General features: G+C 41.8%; 1 protein-coding gene across 1 annotated transcript; it reads left to right on the plus strand.

Annotated features, from left to right (window-relative positions):
• Nucleotides 1-1,041: 1,041 nt before the first annotated feature.
• Nucleotides 1,042-21,274, plus strand: ints6 (integrator complex subunit 6). The gene is made up of 18 exons (XM_085435142.1): nt 1,042-1,470; nt 1,609-1,686; nt 2,297-2,446; nt 6,779-6,868; nt 7,753-7,936; nt 10,822-10,947; nt 11,267-11,418; nt 12,940-13,092; nt 13,861-13,993; nt 14,197-14,291; nt 14,407-14,517; nt 16,524-16,739; nt 17,079-17,205; nt 17,345-17,487; nt 17,595-17,781; nt 18,091-18,462; nt 19,087-19,180; nt 19,496-21,274. The coding sequence occupies exons 1-18, from the start codon at nt 1,360-1,362 to the stop codon at nt 19,587-19,589; spliced, it is 2,616 nt and encodes an 871-aa protein (XP_085291268.1). The 5' UTR covers nt 1,042-1,359; the 3' UTR covers nt 19,590-21,274.
• The last annotated feature ends 14 nt before the right edge of the window (nt 21,275-21,288 follow it).

A 21,288-nucleotide genomic window follows, 5' to 3' on the forward strand; every position in this document is an offset into this window, starting at 1 on the left:
CATCAAATAAGAAGCACACAGACGTTCCTCCGCTTTGCTATCGCAAGCCACCGGATGGTTTCGTCTTGTTTTTGCGGAAGTGATGATATTTTCCAGTCAACTACATTATGTAAATTGTATTGCACAATCGTGCGCGTGTGGCTGGGTGTCATGTAGCATTAAGAGTGAACTCTAATCTGTCAAAAGGCTTATGTGTAGCACGTTTGATGATATTCTCTGTGCAGTAACAGTTGAGGCATTATCTCACATAACTACAGATCAACAATAGCAACGCTAGAAGTGTGATTCTTATTAGCGACATCTCTCTTTGTGTTTGTTTGATTGTTTCTGTGTCTTTTTCTTTCCTTTTACCTGCAAGTATGTCGTTCTTTGGCTATGGAAAATAAAGACAAAGTACAGACATTTCAGAGCTGCAGGGTGTGTGAGTGCGTGTGCGCGCATGTCAATCCCAGCGACTATTCAGCTAAACCTGTTTTCCTTCAGAGAAAAGGGGAGTCTTTATTTGGTCATCACATGAAAACCGAGTGCCATAACACCCGCGAGTAGTTTCTGTTTGCCCTAGGTGCATTCCTTGGTTGATATTTTACAGTTGTTTTTATATGATAGTGCCTCCAGTTTATCTCTCTATAGTCTTGAAGGGTTGTCTTTCACACTAGCCCACGCCCGCGCATAGGATGAAGTAAATGTTGATTATGTAATCAGATCTAAGAGCAGACACATGCCTGTTCCTAAATAACAACACCTCAACAAACTGCGGTAAGGCTCCGATAAAAGAGCGCATCGCCACATATGCTGTATTCTTTATCACACAATGTATGTACAGAATATTTTCCTTGCATTCCTGCCTCTCGGGCAAGCAAGCATGCGCATGAGACAGTCTGCTTTGGCCTTATTTGGATATGGTAATGAGGAGCCTGAGACCGCCAATAAGAAGAGAGTGTATATACACGTGACACTGCAAGACCGCTTGGGAGGCGGGGTCAGGCGCGGAGCTTAGGTTAAAACCAGTGGACAAGACACAGCGCATTCAGTGTAGGGAGAAGCAGGGACTCACTGTGAGGGGGAACTTTGTTACTATGAAACTTAGGAATATTTACAAAATATTGTAAAAATTATCAAAATCCCTCGTGAATCCATAACCTGCCCCTAGGGTTTGAGGTTTTTAGTTTAGTTCGCCCGGAAAGGGCTTCTACACTCACTATTCTTACACTTTTTTGAAAGAATGTGTGAGACAGACAGTTAGCCAGCTAGCTAGCTAGCTGAGAGGTGATACAGGCGGCAGGAGAACAAAAGATTTTTTTCCGTTTTGGCCGGTTGTACTGACACCAAGTCCATGCAGAACGTGTCATTACCATCACAATGCCCGTTTTACTTTTTCTGATAGACACGTCCGCTTCAATGAACCAGCGCACCCATCTGGGCACTACCTATCTGGACATAGCAAAAGGCGCTGTTGAGACTTTTATGAAGGTACTGTAACCACGGGACACATTAATATTGAGAGATCCCGAGCGGGAATGCAGTTCAGTTCATCGTTTTGCTGTTGCAAGCTCGCCTGTCAAAGCTGATCTCTCGATAACCGTAAATAATTCTCTACTATTTCCACAGCTCAGAGGGAGAGATCCGGCGAGCCGAGGGGACCGGTATATGTTGGTAAATTTTGAAGATGTTCCGTTCGGGATAAAGGTAGAGTTTGTTTTCGGGTCATGTCCGGCTTTACATTGCGCAGATTGACTGTCCTTCCATCGCTGCACCACGTTGTGATCACTACATCAACTGTGTAGAGAAAAATCTTCAGGAGGAGCTTTCATACCCCTTTTAAAACATGGCCGACATTTTGTTTCAATGTGAGCAGCAAGGAACTCTGGGTGTTATTTATACAGCGAGGTGATATCTAGGAGGGAGGGAGAGTAGAGGAGGAGGAGAAGCGGGGATGACAGACTAGCCTACTTTACTTCTTTAGACCAAATTGCCACTTTAGTCACTGCACACATTGCGACTTTGCTACTTTGCGATTTTCTGATCTGGAGCCGAGCGCAGCAGCCTGGTAGAAACGGATCAACGTCCTGTGGCTGCAGTGCTGTCAAATTATTAGTCTGGGCAGATAGAGAGGAAGCGACCTATTTAGATATTTATTAGCTCAGACTCTCAATAAAACCAGTGAAGTTAACCACTAGTTTCCTTAGAAGTTGCCTGCTGGTCACAACAGTGGGGTAGTTATTTAGCTTTGTGCATGTTATTAACCAGCTGCTATGTTGTGTTTTGTTTGGGTTTGTTTTTTTTGTTTTTTTTTAAGGCTGGATGGAAAGAGAGCCATGCCACATTCATGACAGAGTTGAGGAACCTCCAAGCAACTGGACTCACAACTATTGGCCAATCCTTGAGGAACGCTTTTGATTTACTCAATCTCAATAGATTAGTGACTGGGATAGACAACTATGGACAGGTATGTAGCAATGAAACAGGTGGAGAAGAAATCAGGCTCATAAAGTGCTAAATGCCCAAACAGACCCACTTCACCCACCCACCTACCCCCCCTCACCCCACCCCTTTCTGCTATCTCCCAGTCTTACAAGCATCAACCACTTTCATACTGTGGACCCACACATCCTCAGCCATACGACACAATCATGACAGCAAGTCCAAGCAGCAGGAGCAACGTAGCTTTCTTATTTTCTTTCTTCCCCCATCATTGATTAGTAACTTTAGTTTGTGTTACATATGTCACTGCTCTCATCAAGGACATGGAATTATTACACCTGTAAATGAGCTTTTAAGCAAGAAAATGCATTATGTTTTGAAACTCTAAGGATCTATTGCAGGCTCTGTCTGCACAAATATGCTCTGAAAGCTAGATGCTTTTTAAAAATATATATATATAGTTGTATATAAACTAGTGTAGGCTTGTGTCACTTCAGCTTTATGGCCAGTTTGTTAAAATGCACTGGATTATTATAAGAGGTGGTTCTAATATTTATATCTATTATTTAGTTCATAAATGGTCTGGCCACTCTGTGGTGTGTGTGCACGTAAACACAAAGCTAAACATAATTTTAATCAAGCTGGGAGTTATTTTAGAGCTTTGGTATAAGACTTTTGCAGTTTTAACCAGGTCAGTCTAAATTATGTAGTTTCAAGCCTGTCAGAGGACTTTTGTGCTTTTATGATGAATCACTGGGCAAGGTGGTAGAGCGGGTCATCTACCGATCGAAAGGTCGACGGATCAATCCCCGGCTCCTCCCGTCTATGTGTCAAAGTATCCTTCGGCAAGATCTTGAACCCTGTTGCCCCCGATGCATCCATCAGAGTGGGTGTGCGTGAATGTTTGGCGGAAGTGCTTAGCTGTAGATAAAAGCACTGTATGAATGTGCGTGTGTTTCTGATTGGGTGATTGACAGATGTAGTGAAAAGTATTTTGAGTGCTCAAAAGTGAGGCGACAGGCGCTATATAGCAGTACCAGTACCACGGATCTGTACCATGATGAACATACTCTTGTGTTTTTATCTTTTGGTTAATGTGAATGCTCACTGATGCTGAGGTTGAAGACTGTCGCCCTTTTCTTTGTTTCGCTCAAGTCTGCTTCAAAAATGGGGATCCATCTAACAAGACCACAAATGTGAGGATATTGAAAAAAGCTCCTGGATACACGCTGACGGAAAAATGTGGTTTACTTTAAAATTATCGATGTTATTCCAGTTGTATTGTGCAGCTTAGAAAGATTTCCATACTGCAGCTTTACGACACAGTGGGCCTGATTTACAGCTGTAAGCTATTCACATAAAACTCATTCAGACTCAGTATCGCTAAGAAATATTCTCCAAGCCCACAAAGTCTGGAGCTAGTACAGCGTGATGCTGGCCAAGTTCCCTCTTCAATTTAAATCCAGTATTAGTAGCTAAACGTAGATTTGCATGATAAAGTTTCAGACCACCACTCTTATGCCAGCTCACTGACTCATGTGTAACAGATGTTCAGATCTGCCTTTAGCTGTGCAGGGTTGGACAAAGTGACCAGAGAAACTTGACTTTGGTTTAGTCTCATTAGAAAAAGAAAAGCTGAAGCCAACAGAAAGCATATTGCTTGCTATTCAGCATCTCACCTTCTTGAGATTTTCTCATCTCCTGGCCAGCGTTGAAACTGAAATGCAATTTTTTTTTTTTTGCATATGAAACAAAGTGGTCATTATTAATGTAAGCTGTGAAGTCTAGCCCATACCCAGTTAGAGTGGTAGGTGAATCTGCACGCTTGTGGTTGATACAGAATCTGGACATCTGTTTTCCTGTGCGGAGGTAAGTGGGGGAGTATGGGAGCAGTAATGAATGTTTAATTAGGCATTTCCTGAGTAATAAACAGAAGATCCCTACCAGCCCAGGTAATGCATACATGCAGCATGCATAATGCATGTCAGACACTCTTTGGTCGTTTGAAAAAAAAAAAAAAATACCAGCGACACCGTCAGACTGTCCGATTTTGAACACACAAGCCAAGGTCGAGGTTACTGCGTCCCGCGCTGTCACTGCTGACCTCTAATTACAGGTTGATTTGACAGTGGCTATAATTTAATGACTAGTTCTCCCTCTTCTGCCTATTTCCAGCAGGAGGCTTGGCAATTACTAGTATGGAGTGCATGTATGTAGTTTATATATGCTTAGTATGTCCTTTACAAAAGTGGAGTTATTGTGAACATGGGCTGTAATTTAAAATGTGAGCCCAACACAAGTGTTTGGTACTCCTAGAGGATATTTTAACGTAACAAATGTGTGTGGGCAGGAAATGCTGGTAACACTAAAAGCTAGAGGAATCAATGAACTTGAGTCAAAATCTAAAAACCTTTCAGTACGTCATCTAACTGATTACACAAGTGTAGTGGTGCTTAATAACTCCCGTAAGCTGTTTCTGCTGTCTTCTGTTTAGTTACATTTCCTTTTAAGTGAGGGTTTACCATTTAACCAGAGAAGCGTTTCAAGGGAACTAGGAAGAGGGCACTTCCGCATGAAAACACATCTAAAATGACCGTGTGTGTGTGCGCTTTTCTTCTGTTTTCTTATTTAAAGGGCCCTTTGTATCATAAGTCAGTGCTCCATGTCGTCCAGCGGGTGGAGCCCTGGGGGGTTAACGGGGGGAGATGGGGGAGTTAATATTGCCCTGGAGTGCCTCAGTCTACAGTAACAAAGAGCGCTCCAGGTTGCCAGGCATCTGAAACGACTCTCCCCTGGGAGATGAAGAAGGGTATGGAGGTAGAGGGGGGAGACGGCCGGCGGGTAATCCTGACACTGATCAGTTTCATTAAGAGCAATGAAAGAGCAGAAGAAAGGATGAACGTGAAGAAATGATATGGCCAGTGTTGTTTGGTGGTAAGTTAGTGTCAGCTGGAGTGATGGCCGGCGCTTTAATGGATCTCCATTATCATGGCATTGTGGAAAGCACATCACAGTAGCGGTAGCTGACTGCATAGACGGGTCTTAAACATGATGAATTACCTATTATTTCTCCATTTACTAATGTAATATCTCATTATCATCATTAACCAGTTATAAGAAATGCCCACTGTGTTTTCTTCTCTTTGAAAGCACAAAGAGATGTCTTCAGATGACTTGTTTTTATCTTTCAAATTACCCAAAATATATAGATACTGTCTTGTCTTTTACATGAAAAGCAGCTGGGCACATTTTGAGAAGTTGTCAAAACGCTTTATTCTTACACTGGCTCCCCTGATAGGCTGTCGTCATGTGTCATCTATTTTTAGTAGTCGCATTTGGCTTTATTTAAGCACGAGTAAAAGCTCCGGCAGCTGATATGACATGGATAAATTCATCGCTTGACTGGCAAGTTAGCCCGATCATCAAGTCAGCATGCCAACTAAGTGCTCGATATCATGAAGGAATTTTTGAGAGGGGTTTGCCAGGTTGTCATGGATACCTGCAGCACAGTGGGGTCTTGGTCGTATCCTGCTCTGTTTACTTTGGGCCGTTTATGTGACTGGACAGATGCATCATTCAGCAGAAAGCGCAGCCTACAGGTAGAGCCCAAACAGTGTGGCTCCACGTCCATTAATAATGGCTCTGCTGTCAGAACAGGAGGCCCTTATGGAGTCACTGTGACTCTGCAGTGAAGTCCGGTTTGCTGGCAGCACTTGTCAGTCTTTGTTGAGGGTTTTTTTGTTTTCTTTTTACGCTATTACCTCACCTAGTGGCTCTGTGGAGATCCCACAAGGCTGATGCACAGTGATAAATGCAGTGCTGCTCCAGTTTAATTTCATCAGAGTGGAGCGCTGATGTCATGAAATATCATGGGGTCCAGCAGGAAAGAGGTTTCGTGTAGCTCCTCGGATAATGAGCTCTGCTGTTGTGGAGTATAGAGTGAACATATACTGCAGACACTAAATACTGAACTCTTACTCTGTTTGTTTTCCCTTTGAGTCAAGGTTTTCTATTTCACACGCTTCTTAAATATGTCCCGTGTAATTTATCTGCTGTTTGTAATGATGCATTCACGGTGCTTATTTATGCGTTGGATCGCAGAAGGCCATAAAGCCACACTTGCTAAATACAGGTATTAATGGTGATCACGTCTTTTGTAAGCACAGTTTTAACAGATGTGAGAACAGCCCCCCTATTTTTGTGTCTTGTTTTTTATAGCTTGTTTGTGTCTTTCTCATTTCTTTGTGCAGGGTGACCCTAAGTTGCCTCTGGGAGTCTGAATGCTGAATTAATTCGGCATGGTTTCGTTTTTCATTTAGTCTTCAATATGTCCTATTTTTTTCTTTTCTTTTTTTAGGGAAGGAATCCTTTTTTCCTTGAACCTGCCATCATCATCGCAATTACAGACGGCAACAAGTTGACCAGCAGCGGCGGTGTCCAAGATGAGGTCAGCCTGCATCTCCAATCAGGAGAGCGTTCTGTTTGTTTGGGTGATACTTTAGGAGTCTAACCGCACCACGTCAAACTTTACCAAACCCTCGTCCTTTGACTGTGATTAAGATGGCTAAAGTTTAAACCACAGAAGCTCTACTGTGAAGTGCTTTATCATATTGTCCACTCACATAATAACAAAGCTACTTTTCATGCTTAGAAGTGTTATCAGTAGCTTTGTTATTATTGTCTTAGAAACAGAGAAGTTTGATGTACTTACTTATTGATTAATCATTTGGTCCTAAAACATCAAGGAAGACAACTTCCCCAGCTGACACATTCAGCAGAAAAAAACCCAAAAACCTTAATTTATTCTCATCAAAATCTAAAAATACCAATGAAGAGTCTCATTTGAGTCCAACACCAGTAATATTTTTGGCATTTTTATTGAATTTATTAAAACAGCTACTTTTTAATCATTGATTGCACTTCCTGTTTTGACTGATTAAACACTCTTGAAAATGTAGAAAATAAAGAAAAATCATTGCTCAGTATGAAAATGCACTATTTTTTTTTCTTTACAAATGCAGTAAACAGTCATGTTTTCAACCTATGCAAACAAAAATTATATAGGCAGTTACTTTTAAATTCCTTTAGCCCAAATTATGACAAAGGGTATAACTGCAAGGTTAGAAGTGCGAGCTGAGCCCTCCGTGCCACTTTAATACCCTGTAAATGAAGGCACTTTATCAATACCGCCGTAAAAGTGTTGTTCATTTACTGCCCAAGTTTCCCCACAGTAACCTAAAACAAACGGCGATATTAGAGAGAACAGCAACACAGTAAATCTGTTCTAACGCAGGTCTGTCATCTCATCCTGTGATCTGTTTCATTGTCCAGCTACATCTACCTCTGACCACGCCGCTGCCGGGCAGCGAGCTGACGAAGGAGCCGTTTCGCTGGGACCAGCGTCTGTTTGCTTTGGTGCTACGTATCTCCGGCAACGCTTCGGTGGAGCCCGAGCCCCTCGGCGGCGTCCCGTCTGACGATTCTCCAATCACCCCCATGTGTGAGGTCACTGGAGGTAGGCGGACTGATACGAGCTGCTGGTTGTTGTGTACTTACAGATCAGCTCTGACAGGCATTTCTCAGCTTTTAAGTACACTCGGTTTGCCTTTTGTAGCTCTGGAGTTTATGTACTGATTCATATGCTTTATATGCCGAAGTTTCAAAGATGATTTAAGAGCATTTAAAGACAGGACAGGTTTTATGGAAGAGCTGCACCATGGGTAATGCAGTCTGAAGTGCTTGTCGGGTACTTCACTTTAAGTTGGTGATGTTAAGGAGTTGTTGTTGTTTTTTTTTTTTAATTATTATTATTGTATCACGCATGGAAACATAACCAGCATACAAGGAATTACGCAATTAAACAAAATAACATAAGCCAGGTAGAGTAGGCTGTAGACATACATTTTAAATGACAGCATGAACAGCCTAAGATTAAGAAAACCATTTTACTGCTTCAGTTTAGTCTACAGAAGTAAAAGCTCCTTATTCTGAGTGAAAAATAAACAGATCAGATGTTTTCCTCTTGGAAGTGTCAGAAGCTTAAATTTTAAAGCAGAGCCCACTTCAACAGGGGACAGCCCTGAGCGGTGTCTAGGCACTGTCTTGCTCAATATTCAGAGTTGTGTTTTAACAGCCCAATGCAGCTACACTGTGCTCTTATTTTAACCCCTGCTGGAGCTATTGCGGAAGGGTTAAGTGCTTTGTTTAAGTGTACTTGGGTAGTAATTGCTGATTAAGGTTAGAATGACTAGATTTTCCCACCTGGTCCATAATCGGACTGCCTTTGTCCTGCCTAAGTCCTGTCAAGAGACTTTCTAGCCAGCGATTTTGATCTGTAATCCCCCCATCTCCAGCCAAAGTCCGGCTGCCAGAACATTCACTTATAGAAGCAGACTTTTATCCCCTCTGTCTCCATTCCTCACGTAGCTTTGTTTTGGAAGCAGCTGGCAGGAGGAACGAACTAGAATGATGCTGATGGCAGGTTAAGATTAACCCATGCACACATATAGAGAACAGAGGACTCCAAAGCTGCGTGTCGCAGCCGGTGGCGCTGAATGCAGAACATGACACAGGTCCATTGTCAGCGGCAGTCTACAGTACATGCTGCCTGTCCATTACTGCTGATGGCAGACCTGACACAAAGCCACAGCCTATTGAAATGAGCGAGTGAATGGGTGCACAACAAGGTCACTCGAGGTGAAGTTGAATGACAGGAAGGCTAAGTTAGACTAGTCAGTTGTAGCTTTGAAAGATGGTTTTTCTGACTTTTTTAATTTTACACATGCGATTGATGGCGTGACAAAAACAGCAAAGAGAGATTTTGACCTTTCAGAGTCACATTTCATGCAAATGCACTATTTGCATGTAGTGTAAATGGCTGATATGGCTGCACAAAGATGAGCAATATGTAAAGAAGAGAGCTCTTGAAATTGCATTGCACCAGTAGCAAAGCACTTCATAAACAGTGTAATGTAGTGATCCTTCTTAACCCCTTTTATTCTTGTTCATTTGATTTCTCTGACATTGAGGTGCATTATATAAACACCAAACTGCTGCTGCTGCAGTTTTTGTTCTTTAAACACAAGTTTTAGTGGGAACTTTTAATCCTCTGTGTCTCTATCTGTAAGTTTCGGAGACAAAGATTAAGTCTAGTCCTAGAATGAGTGAAGAATTCGATGAAGCTCTTCATTGGAAAAAGGTCTGAGAAATCTCAGCTCAAGTTATTTATAATTTTTGGTTAATTGTGCTACAGTCACACCAGAGAAATCAGTTACTGGAGACTCCGGCATGACTAAAATTATTGCATGCAATGAACTTAAGATTGTGTCTGAAATGGTTGCTGCTAAGACGAGGTGTACGAACACTTCAAAGAGACTTTGGTGTGTCAACGTAGAGATAAAATGTAATAAGATGGAGTCGGTCTGCTATGAGTTTGTGACTCAATGGGTTGAAGTTAAAAAAAAAAAAAAAAAGACACACTGCAGACAAGTTGCGTTCATTGTTGCAGACTGACTCGGGTTGATGCAGTCTGTCTGCATCTATATTATTTCCAAACCTTTGTCAATCTCTCTGAGATTAATTGCAGTCAGCCCGAGTCGGAGCGCAATTGTTTGGAGACAAGTTGCATCCCACTAAGTAACCTGTGCGATCACCATGTGTTTGAAAGTCATCACCCAGAGACTGAGGGTGGTGCACGTTCGACCTCTGGACGAGTTGGTCGCCAAATGCAAACATTTCAATGAGATGACCCAGCAAGTAGCAATTTCTTTTTCCCCCTAGTTTCGGTTAGATTGTTTTCCTATTTTTACCCTGGCACCAATCAACAGAATTATCAGACTTCTGTATTTTCCCTCTTCTGACTCACAATTTTTTATGGCTCATTTAGTCTGCAATTCAGTCTTAACCCTGTTCCAGCAGCAGCATGCAACTTTTAGCAGACAAGCTCTAATAGACCCACTGTACACTGTCTGACCTGCACCAAACAAAGCAAAGAAGACACAATTAGGAACTAGCTTACGAAAAATGTGGAACATTTAAAGCCAGATGTTATTTCTTAATTTGGTTTCTAGTATCTGCTCTAAAAAGTACAACAAATTATTATTAATTAGGAGGGGAAAAAATCACATTATAATGTCAGGATCTAAGTGGGAGGGTCTAAATAGACAGCTTTTTGCTAGGAAATTGACAAAATGTGAAAGCATGGTGAAAATGCATCCCGTGTTGTTTCTGCTGCTCCCAGTTGGCCCACAAATTCTATTAATTAAGCTTTTAAACAGCTAAACCAAAAAACATTTGAAATGATCCACAGTCAACCAAGGAAAAACGTTTAATTTTAGCAACACCATTGACTCGCTCGTGTTTTGGGATATTTATACTTACAGACGTGTGTCTTCGTTACAGGTCGTTCTTACAGTGTGTTCTCCCAGCGTATGTTGAATCAGTGTCTGGAGTCTTTGGTGCAGAAAATCCAGAGTGGAGTAGTGATAAACTTTGAGAAGACGGGACCTGACCCTCCTCCGCTAGAAGGTAAGACACACCTCTGTTTGTTTGCTTTTGGGTTTTCTCAAGTTGAATTGTCTTTTATTATAAAAGGAGCTTTTTGACATGTGCTGTGCTGCATGCGTTTGATTAGTAGAGGAGCTCTTTGCTCTCTCCCACTTGGTGTTTGTTTTAATCCATTCTGAGCTTTTCTTTCCTGTTTTTTCATAAACATCTGGTGGGTGTCACTGTTTAAACTCCTGCTTTCATATTTAACTGCTGACACACTTGTCTGATGCATTTTGTTTCATGCTGCATTTCATAAACCCCTTGTTTTTTGTTTTGCTTTGCTTATATTCCTGCACAGACACTCCAGCTGAAGTGGTGAAGTCTGGTCCGCAGCCTTGGCACTGCTGTCACAAGCTGATCTACGTACGACCTAACCCTAAAACTGGTGTTCCCATCGGGCACTGGCCCATCCCCGAAGCCTTCTGGCCAGACCAGAACTCCCCCACATTGGTAAGAAAGTTGCAGAAGAACCGACAGAAATATGAGATAAGAAACCGGTATCTGTCAATTTATGCAATACATAATCTGTGTTACTGCAGCAGATTAATGAAATGACAACCTAGCTTAGTAAAATAAATATAATGTCACAGAACAAAAGAGCCCAAAAAGGTAAAAATAATATTAAAGAAGAGACTTTAAAGCCCTATAGTTCCTTTCTTGTATTTATATATTGGACAGTTTTACTCTTGACAGCAGAATACACTTATAATTCTATAAAACAAAGATGTACTTTATTCCTAATTATTTTTTAATAATATAAGTGTTAATAGCCAAAAAGTGACCATATTTACAAGACTGGTATAGTGTTATTAGCTACGGCTAGCATGCTTGCTTAGCATGTTGGCCTTAGTGGTGTGCTAACCAGTGTCTGGCTAGTTTTATGGCTAATTTGTGCTAAGTAACAGACTAATAAGTTTTCAACATTTCACTCTCTCAGGAAGTACAAACTTCCTGATTAATAAAATACTTCCTTTAAAAATGCTCTTAAGGTCTCCAACAGCAGAAAACATCACCCAGAGGTTCAGTTCATTGACTTATATTAGCTGAGGTGAGGCCTAGCAAACAAGCAAGTACAAGAAGACAAAACTCTGTAATTTTGTTATGAAGGGGATAAATGGCTACAGGGTTTGTTTGTTCTTTTTGTTTTTTTGTTTTAATTTTGTATCAGGCTTTTGTAGATGTCATAATTTAATTGCTAACACTGGTTATTTTAGTGGGAGTCAGTGGGGACTGACGCTCTTTTAGAAGCAGCCTGCAGTGATACAAAGTAGCCGTATGCTCGATTATGAATCTTAAAATAGAAAAAATGTGAGAACAATAAAAAGAAAGGCACTTACTAAGTTTATTTTTTCATGTTTATTAAAAGGAAAAACAAAATCCATTATAGCTGTAATGTGCCTTCAGTGGCCATTAGACGATAACTCCTCCACAGGAGTTACAGGATTCAGCCCCACACATTGTCACTTTCATTAAACAACTTTTCTTCTTCCTGTTTGTTTAACAAGAATAATCAGTCACACTAATGTAACAGTGCCACACTCTTATTAACTTTAACCATTTATTCCATAGCAAACAATGACTAACTCGTGATAACACAGGGGTGACGTCAAACCGGCTGCAGTGATGTCACAGCTACACGAATGTGCAACAGCCCAAGCACAGATGAGCTGTAATCAAAATTAAACAAACAAAGAAGTACTCATTATGATAGATCATGCATTGCATGTTAGCTATCATTCACAAGCTTTTCCTCTGCTCACACATATACTCTACACTTTCAGTAGAAATAGAAGCAGCAGCCAGACGTGATTCTTTTTTCCCGAACTGTATTCAGACGGTCAACTTTGCGCATTGCTTAAACTTAGCTTAGATTAACAACACCTACTGGTGTTATTAGGCGCCAGCAGGTGTTGTTGATCTTCTTTAATATTTACCATAACATTGTGTATCTCTTTCTGTGTACCTTCCCAGCCTCCCCGCTCAGCCCACCCCCACGTCCGTTTCTCCTGCGTGGATGCTGAACCCATGGTGATAGACAAGGTACCCTTTGATAAGTATGAGCTGGAGCCGTCGCCCCTCACACAGTACATTTTGGAGAGGAAATCACCGCACACCTGCTGGCAGGTACAGCACCATCACAGAAACCACAGAAAATAACAGCTGTTGAGAAGAAAGTTTGGCATTAAAGCAGAAATCTGTGTTTTTAATCTTTACAGCCAGGTAGACAAAGAGGATTTTAATCTCTCACACATGGAACGTGTTACATGCATCCTAACAGCAATGTGATAAGTACTTGATTAGATGTTCAGACATATTGAGACATTGATGTGTGGTTTCAGGTTTTCAGTGTACCAAAAAAATAAATAAGGGTGGCAGCAAATGAAGCGATGATTCGATAGCCCGTCGGCATGCACAGACTGAGCTTTAGCACATGTGATTAGATCGAAACATCTAGTCTCTGCTGGTACCCGCACACCAAGCTTTACCTGGTTTGTGGCAGGAACCTGAAAGTAAAGGTTGTCTCTGTATTCATCACTCGTATATTGATTTTGGTGTTTTTTCCCCATGTTTGGCATGAGTCATCATCAGAGATGAGGTGGCAGACTTTCAGAATGACTTTTATATCAGCAATTACAAGAATCACGCAGTGAAAATATTTTCCTGACACTGACCAGATGCAGCGTTATGATATTGTAGGGCTAATAGTAAGTGGTAAGCAAGGAAGTGAAATTTACTTCTGTAGGATATTTAAAACCAAAGTGGCTTTACACTAAAATAAAATGAAACCTAAAAACAACTCGGACAGCATCAGCTGGTTCTGTTTTTGTTTGCTGATTGAAAAGTTCAAATGTCACAACTCACTTCCTGATTTTTCTCTTTCTGTTTTTTCAGGTGTTTGTATGTAACAGTGCCAAGTACAGCGATCTGGGGCAGCCGTTTGGTTACCTGAAGGCCAGCACAGCTCTAAATTGCGTCAACTTGTTTGTAATGCCCTACAACTACCCCGTACTTCTTCCGCTTCTGGGTAAGACCTGTGCATCCACCTCATTTTTACTCTCGCTGTAGGTGTTGATGGAGAGTCTTTGTTTTGGGCTTTAGAAAATTTAAACGATCTGCTGCAATAGCAAAACAAATGACTATTTTTTTTTTTAATTCAGTTTTCTTAATAAAACATGTTCCTAATTATTGAATTTCTTTGTGTGATCTGTGTTTGATTGTTTTCCACAGATGACTTGATTAAAGTGCACAAGTTCAAGCCTACCATTAAATGGCGACAGTCCTTTGAGAACTACCTGAAGACGATGCCTCCGTATTATATTGGGGTCAGTGGCCTTATTATCACTCTTCAACTTTTCATTAATGGCTTTTTTTGTGGTTGTTGTTGTTAATGTACGAAGCTGTGCCTGCACTGTTCTTACTGCTGTGTTATTCTCACAGTCGCTAAGAAAGGCTTTAAGAATCATGGGAGCACCGAACCTGCTAGCTGACAACCTGGAGTATGGTCTGAGCTACAGCGTGGTTTCCTACCTGAAAAAGCTCAGTCAGCAGGTTAGTTGTTAATATTAAATCTACTCCACAAAGCTGTGCTTGTTGCAGTGTCTGTCAGTTGTCAAGCCTTTCTGTTTTCACTAAAGTCCACACTGATGGATTTTTATAGTGTAATTTGTAGTTTTGGATTATTTTGGGTTTTTTTTCTAGTTTTCTTAATTAAAAAAATAAGAAAAGGAAAAAAAGATAAACACCAGTTTAGTTCAAATGTTTTATCTCAGTTTGATTAGTATTTTAATATCTTAATTTTGGTTTAGAAAAGTAACTTTCAAAGAAACCTGGTTTTATCATGACATTTTTATACTCACTGGTCGCTTTGTTAGGGATATCTGTTCAGTAAGGGATATATCTAATCAGCCAATCACATGGGAGTACCTCAGTGCATTTAGGCTTGTAGACGTGGTCAAGGCAACCACTCATTATTATCAGGGTGTGCAGAAGAGCATCTCTGAACGCACAGCACGTCATACTTTGAATCAGATGGGCTACAGCAGCAGACGTCTGCATTTGATGTCTCTCCTGTGGCTAAGAACAGGAAACTGAAGCTGCAGCTCACATGCACTCACCAAAACCGGACAATAGAAGATTAGGAAAAGGTTTCTTGGTCTAATGAGTCTCTATTTCTGTTGCGACAGTCACTGATGGTAGAGTCAGAATTTGACATAATCAGCGTGAAAGCATGGATCCATCCTGCCTTGTGTCAGTGGTTCAGGCTTCTGGTTGTGGAGTGATGCCTGATTTGGACTTCTTCAGGGAGTCTTTGTAGAGCCTACAACAGAACTTACATAAGTGGCTGATGTCATTGCCGACATTTATGCTCGTGTGTCCCGGCAGTCTCCCTCCAGGAATTTGCTGAGATTATAGTCCTTATATTAATGCTTTGATTATTAATCCTTACATTGAGATGACGATTGTTGTGAAAACTCAGCTAAAAACTGCACAGGAGGAGTCGACTGCGCCAAGCAGCCCAGTCATAATAGTTGTGGGTCACGTCGACCTGGCATGTTGTTATGTTTTTCATGAGGTTACGCTCTAGATCATAAATCCTCTGTAATGGTGTAGGAGATATTTTCTTGGCTCCCTTTGAGCCCGTAGTACCAACTGAGCATCGTTTAAACACCACAGCCTACAGGAGTGTTGTTGCTGACCATGTCCATCCCTCCTCCTGACAACACACAACCTCACAAAGCTCAAAACATCTCAAACTGGGATCTTGAGCATGAGTTCACTGTAATGGCCTATTTGCATTGTCCTAATTTTCTTTAGCACTGATTAAAAAGTTAAAGGAAAAAAAGAACAAATGGCTTTAAATAGAAAATCGATATCCACGTCAGTCAAATCATCTTCTTTCATTCATTCACTTATTTTTACTGAGTGCTTTAAATTGCACTCAAAAGACATGACAGGCATTTGCAGAGAACGTCTGTTAGCACAGTTATACTTGATGAATAGATGAACTCAAAATGCTCCACTAGATTTAGACTTTGCATCAATACACTGTCAACTGAAACAAAGTCTCTTGGCTGAGTGGGGGGCAGCTTGTGTACGAGTCCACGGGCTGATAAATCATTTTGTGCTTTGTGCTGCTTTTCTCTCTGTGTTCAATTCTCTGTCAGCGGCTACATTTTATGACGAAAGAACAAAAATGTTTATTGTGTTGGAAAGTGTCACAGCGATACCATCACATCCTTAATTTCTAACTTACTGTTATTTTAATGGTTATTTGGTATTAGGCACCAGCTGTTTTTGTTGTTGTTTTTTTAATGCAAATATGTTTTATGCTATTACAGCTGTCTTTCCTTGTGTCAGTCGTTCTTTGTACAGCAGGATAAACACTTATAAAGCAGCTTATAGCTTTGCACAGCTGCATTGTAATGCATTTTAAATCTTCAGTTTTACGTGTTGCTTATTAAGTTCCTGCATTTCCTTTTTTCCTGCTACAATAATCAAGACACCAAATAGGAAGGCATTTCTGACCAGAAAACCTAATTTCCTCATATTTTCAGACAAAAATCGAGTATGACCGTCTGATCGCTTTGATTGGGAAAAAGCAGCCACCGGAGCCTGGCCTCAAGGTGCGATGGCGAGGCGGAAGTATATCTCTAGCCCAGCGTCGGGACTTCATCCAGCAGCTACAGAATCTCACAGGAGAGGCCCCAGCCCTGCCCATGGAGCTTAACCCCAAAGAGTTTCAAGGCTTTCATCTGGCACTGCTCAACAAGGTAGGGTTGGATTATTATCTGCATTTCTTCAACATGATCACATTCATCATCGGGAGCTGTTCTGACATGATTACACACATGAGCATTGGTTTTTACTGTTGAGCGACTGTTTAGATTCAGTTGGCGAGGAGTTCCTTTTTGAAATCTCACTCTGTGCTCAGATTCTTCAGGCTTCTCCCCAGCTGCCCTCCTGAGGCTTATAGCATTGCTGTGTTTTTATGTAGTTGGTTTGAGCACTTGAGGGCTTTTGAAAAATGGTCCACGCTCTCAGAATGCATCTGTATATCCACTCTCCGGTGTCGAAACTACAGCGGTGTTTCTGTCTGCTGTCATCCTCAGAGCCTGAAGCCTCAGAGTTTTAGGAATCCGTACGACATCCCCCGCAGCCACCTGCTCGACCAGCTCAGCCGAATGAGGAGAAACCTTCTCAACACCAGCGTCTGCACTGTCAGAGGCCACGACTCCGGTACCCCGCTGTGCAAATCATTTTCCCCACTTATTTGGCTGTGATTATGCTACGTTGTGAACATAATTTCAGCGTAAGAAGCAGGTTAGATGTATTGCTGTTCTTTCCATTTTTGACAAAGCATCTGTTTCCCTTCCAGACCAGCTCCACAGCGTGCCAATCGCCCAAATGGGAAACTACCAAGACTTCCTTAAAGCTGCTCCCCAGCCTCTTCGAGACGCAGACCCCGAACAGCCCAAACGGTTGCACACATTCGGCAACCCCTTCAAACTAGACAAGAAGGCAAGTCTCTTTTTTACTCTTCTCGTTTTCTTATTGGTTACATTGACAAATGTAAATTAACCACTGAAAAACACTCCGATGTACCATTTTCCTCACTTTCTTTACAGGGCATGATGATCGACGAGGCAGACGAGTTTGTGACCGGCCCTCAGAACAAGGGCAAGAGACCTGGCGACAGCAACAACGTGCCGGGCGGAGGTCCAAAGAGACGCCGGTGCATGTCACCTCTGCTGCGATTGGGTAGAGCCTACACCCCTCCAGTGTCCCCGTCTGCGAGCCCTCGACACTCAGCAGGTACGATCTAAGAGACAGTCGCACATCTTTTCTACTAATACTGTAATTCTTAATAATGACTGATGGCATGCTTCTAGTGCCGAGTGTACAACCAAGTGTACTGGCCTAATAATGATTCAGTGATTATGGTATCTTAAGAAAAAAGCACTTTTTTTTCATAAATTTAGAGAAATTGGTCAACAGAGGGTAGATTTAACACACAGAATATAAAACTCAAGGCAGGAAAAATGTGGGGTTATGGCACGACCCGTCCTACGCAGCCGATCTGGATTACAGTGAATGTTTTTGGTTTTTTCCACCTTTCTGTAGACATGGACGTTAACGACGGTGCACCAGAAGCAGACCTGATCATCAACCACGTGGATCAGAACCACTACGGCTCAGACCGGAACTCTGACTCGGAGGTGGACCGTCCCTCGAGTCCCACCGACCTTCAGGAGAACCACACTGCTGCGGATCCTCAGGCGATGCGGCACAGGGATGAGGACGAGAACGGGCAGACCCATCCAAGCGAGCTGCCACTGGGCAGCGAGGGAGGAGCGGAGATGGTGCTGATGGACGACCAGGTGCAGCACTACATTACGCCTTCAGCTCTGAAGAAGCACATTCACACCGAGACGACGAAGGTCAACAATGAGCTCAGGTCGCTCATCACCAAGGAGATCAGAAAACCTGGCAGACGTATGTATCCAAACCTGGTCTATAGGCAGGGAGGACAAAATAATAGAAACGGAGAGCAGCTACCACTAACTTTAAAGAGCTTTTTTTTCTCATATGTAACCATGGTAGCATCTAAAAGTCACAAGTGTGATTGAATCATCACCTAAACAGAGATTCGAAGCTTCAGCTTTTATTGCAGGGCTGCTAAATTGAAGATGCTGCTTTGTATTTCATTCTTCCTCGTTACATCTTTGTCTTGTTTTTGTTCCAGAAGAAACCACATAAATGTGGTTTTTCATGGCACTTAAGCTTTGGTTTGTCCAGAAGCAAAGCTGTTTTTCTTAAAAACAAAGCTAGGAAAAACAGCAGGTATCTGTGTGTAAATTTAAAGAAGCAAACTTTTTTTTTTCTTTCTTTATCTCCTCTGTTGATTTGACCGTACACGTCAAACTAACATTGGACGTCACTCTGGACTTTGAAAACGTGCTGTGGAATGTTTTTTTTTTCTAGTTTCCTTTATGAGTGAGAACGCCTTTTATCTTGTTTATTATTAACATTCAGCTGTACACATACAAAGATTTGATTCAGTGGATGTGCTCTCCTTGAATCGACTGAACCTCGTTCGCTTTGCTTTTTCTGTTTCAGACTACGAGAAGATTTTCCTCCTCTTGAAACAGATCCAGGGCACTCTCGACACCCGGCTCATCTTCCTCCAAAACATAATCAAAGAGGCAGCCAGGTACAAAGTTCAGCCCTCCTCCTCTGATGTCAGAGCGTTATTACCTCTCCCCTAATTCTTTTTTCTTTTTTTTTACTTAAAATGAGCTGCAAACAGAAAAAGGGGACTGTCTTTCTTTATAAGCTCTCTTAAAGTAAAGAGCAGCTGTATCCTAGCACCAGGAGTCTGCATTTAAAACATCTGCAGTTTCACGAACCGAACAAAATGCAAAGAAACAAAAACGTATCATAATTTTCTGCTCATGATCTCCTTTGCTACAGAGTTGTTTTTAAAAGGCAAATGTTAACACGTGTCATTGCTTCTTCTTCTGCAAAGGTTCAAGAAGCGCGTTCTCATCGAACAGCTGGAAAACTTCCTCGAAGAGATCCACAACAGAGCCACTAACATGAACCACGTGGACACGTTCTAACGCGAACTCATTCCCAAACTGAACTTACTGGTAACCAAACCGGGCAACCCTCCACATCCCCCTCAAACCACCACTCCTACTGTACCAGGGGCCCCTGCAGAGATGAGACAAGGCGGCATCCAGCTCCCAAACCATCGCTTCTTCACTGGACTCCTTCATTCATTTAATGAGCATTATGCTTGTGTTGTTTGCACAGTAATCCTCAAAGACAGTACTGACCCTGAGTAATGCAGATGCATTTTTCAGACTTGCAAAAAAAAAAAAAAGATGAGCGAGGAAGCACATATCGCTGCAGGTGAAGTGTGAAGGTGAAGGCCTATGCAATGACGTGTTTGTCCTGTGGACAGTTTGTACGGGAAGGTTCTCTGAACCCGTCCTCAGATGTTGCCCTTTAATTATTCAGCTCCCCTCATCAGATTTTTCTTTTCTTTTAACAAATGTGAGTGGTTATCTCTCAGACAGGGGTGCTGAAATAAACAAGGGCATTTCTGGAGAGGGTCAGATGACAGCCTGTGTGTGGATGTAATGTCACGTGACAGTGTGATTGGACTGATAATGAAGGGTATATCGGCACGTGTGGTTGTATTTTCAGACAACTCAGGGTCAAATGGGATCCAGGGGAGATGCTCATGAGAGACTTTGCTCAAAGTCACGATTCAACTTTATTTTATTTTCCCCCCCATGGTGTTATTTCTGATTTGTGGAGGATAAGAGTCCGGCCGTTCACTTCGCAATTGTTAAAATTGACCTTCTGCTTTCCACCAGATGGACTGCTGAACTCTCGAATCAGAACAATTGGGCTTGAAACATTGAATCTAATAACGTGTAGTCTTCCTGGCAGACTGATGCTATATCAGTAGTAGCTTAACTTTTGGACTAAACCACCAGTTCCTGTTCCCTTTGCGGGGCGGGGGAGGGGGGCGGCGGCGAAGAAAACAGATCCACAACGATCGTTGCATCTGGAGACAGTCAACTTTAAAAAAACAAAACTGTCTTTTTCAAAGTAAAGTCGGGAAAAACAAAAAGCTCAGGAACTGACACATTAATGCATCACAATCAGCAATAACATCGGAGCCCTCCTCCCTGCCCTTTCACTTTTAGCCTGAAACAGCTGATATGCAACACAAACGTCTTGTCTGGTGGAGTGTAGATGAACCGAGGTGTCGGATGCCAGCCTGTCCCAGCGTGCTGGCTGCTGCCAAATAACTTAACCCAGCCCCTAAACTCCTTTTTCCGCCATGAATCTCAAAGCAACTTCTTACCACTTAAAAGCAAATGCACTTGTGTACATTTGAGAATCTTTATTTATGTAATTTAAAATGAAAAAAAAACAGCCTTTAAACTTTTTTTTTTTTTTTTAGGTCAGGCTTGTTTAATGTTCTCCAATTTACACAAATAATGTCTAGAGGTCAGGAGTTGATTTCAGACTCAGAGGGCAGCCCTCTTCCGCTCCCTCCCTCCTTGGACAGGGACCAAAATCTGCCATACTTGTCTTTGTTTGTGAAGAGGCCGCTACCAAAAGAGTATTTTGAATACACTGTAAAGATGTAAATAACCCTAGAGTACTATTTAAAGAGAATGTTCAGTGGGAAAAAAAATGGCCTTTTTGTAAGTATTTCCATGAATAAAGCTTCTATTTTACACTGTGAAGGGCCATGTAAATAAAGTGTTCTGTAAACATGCGAGTCTGCCTGCTTTT

The sequence above is a fragment of the Copadichromis virginalis genome, linkage group LG16 (assembly GCF_057382275.1).
Source record: "Copadichromis virginalis isolate Kocher_CV1m ecotype Utaka linkage group LG16, C_Virginalis_male_GT1.1, whole genome shotgun sequence".
In the NCBI taxonomy this organism is placed as follows: domain Eukaryota; kingdom Metazoa; phylum Chordata; class Actinopteri; order Cichliformes; family Cichlidae; genus Copadichromis; species Copadichromis virginalis.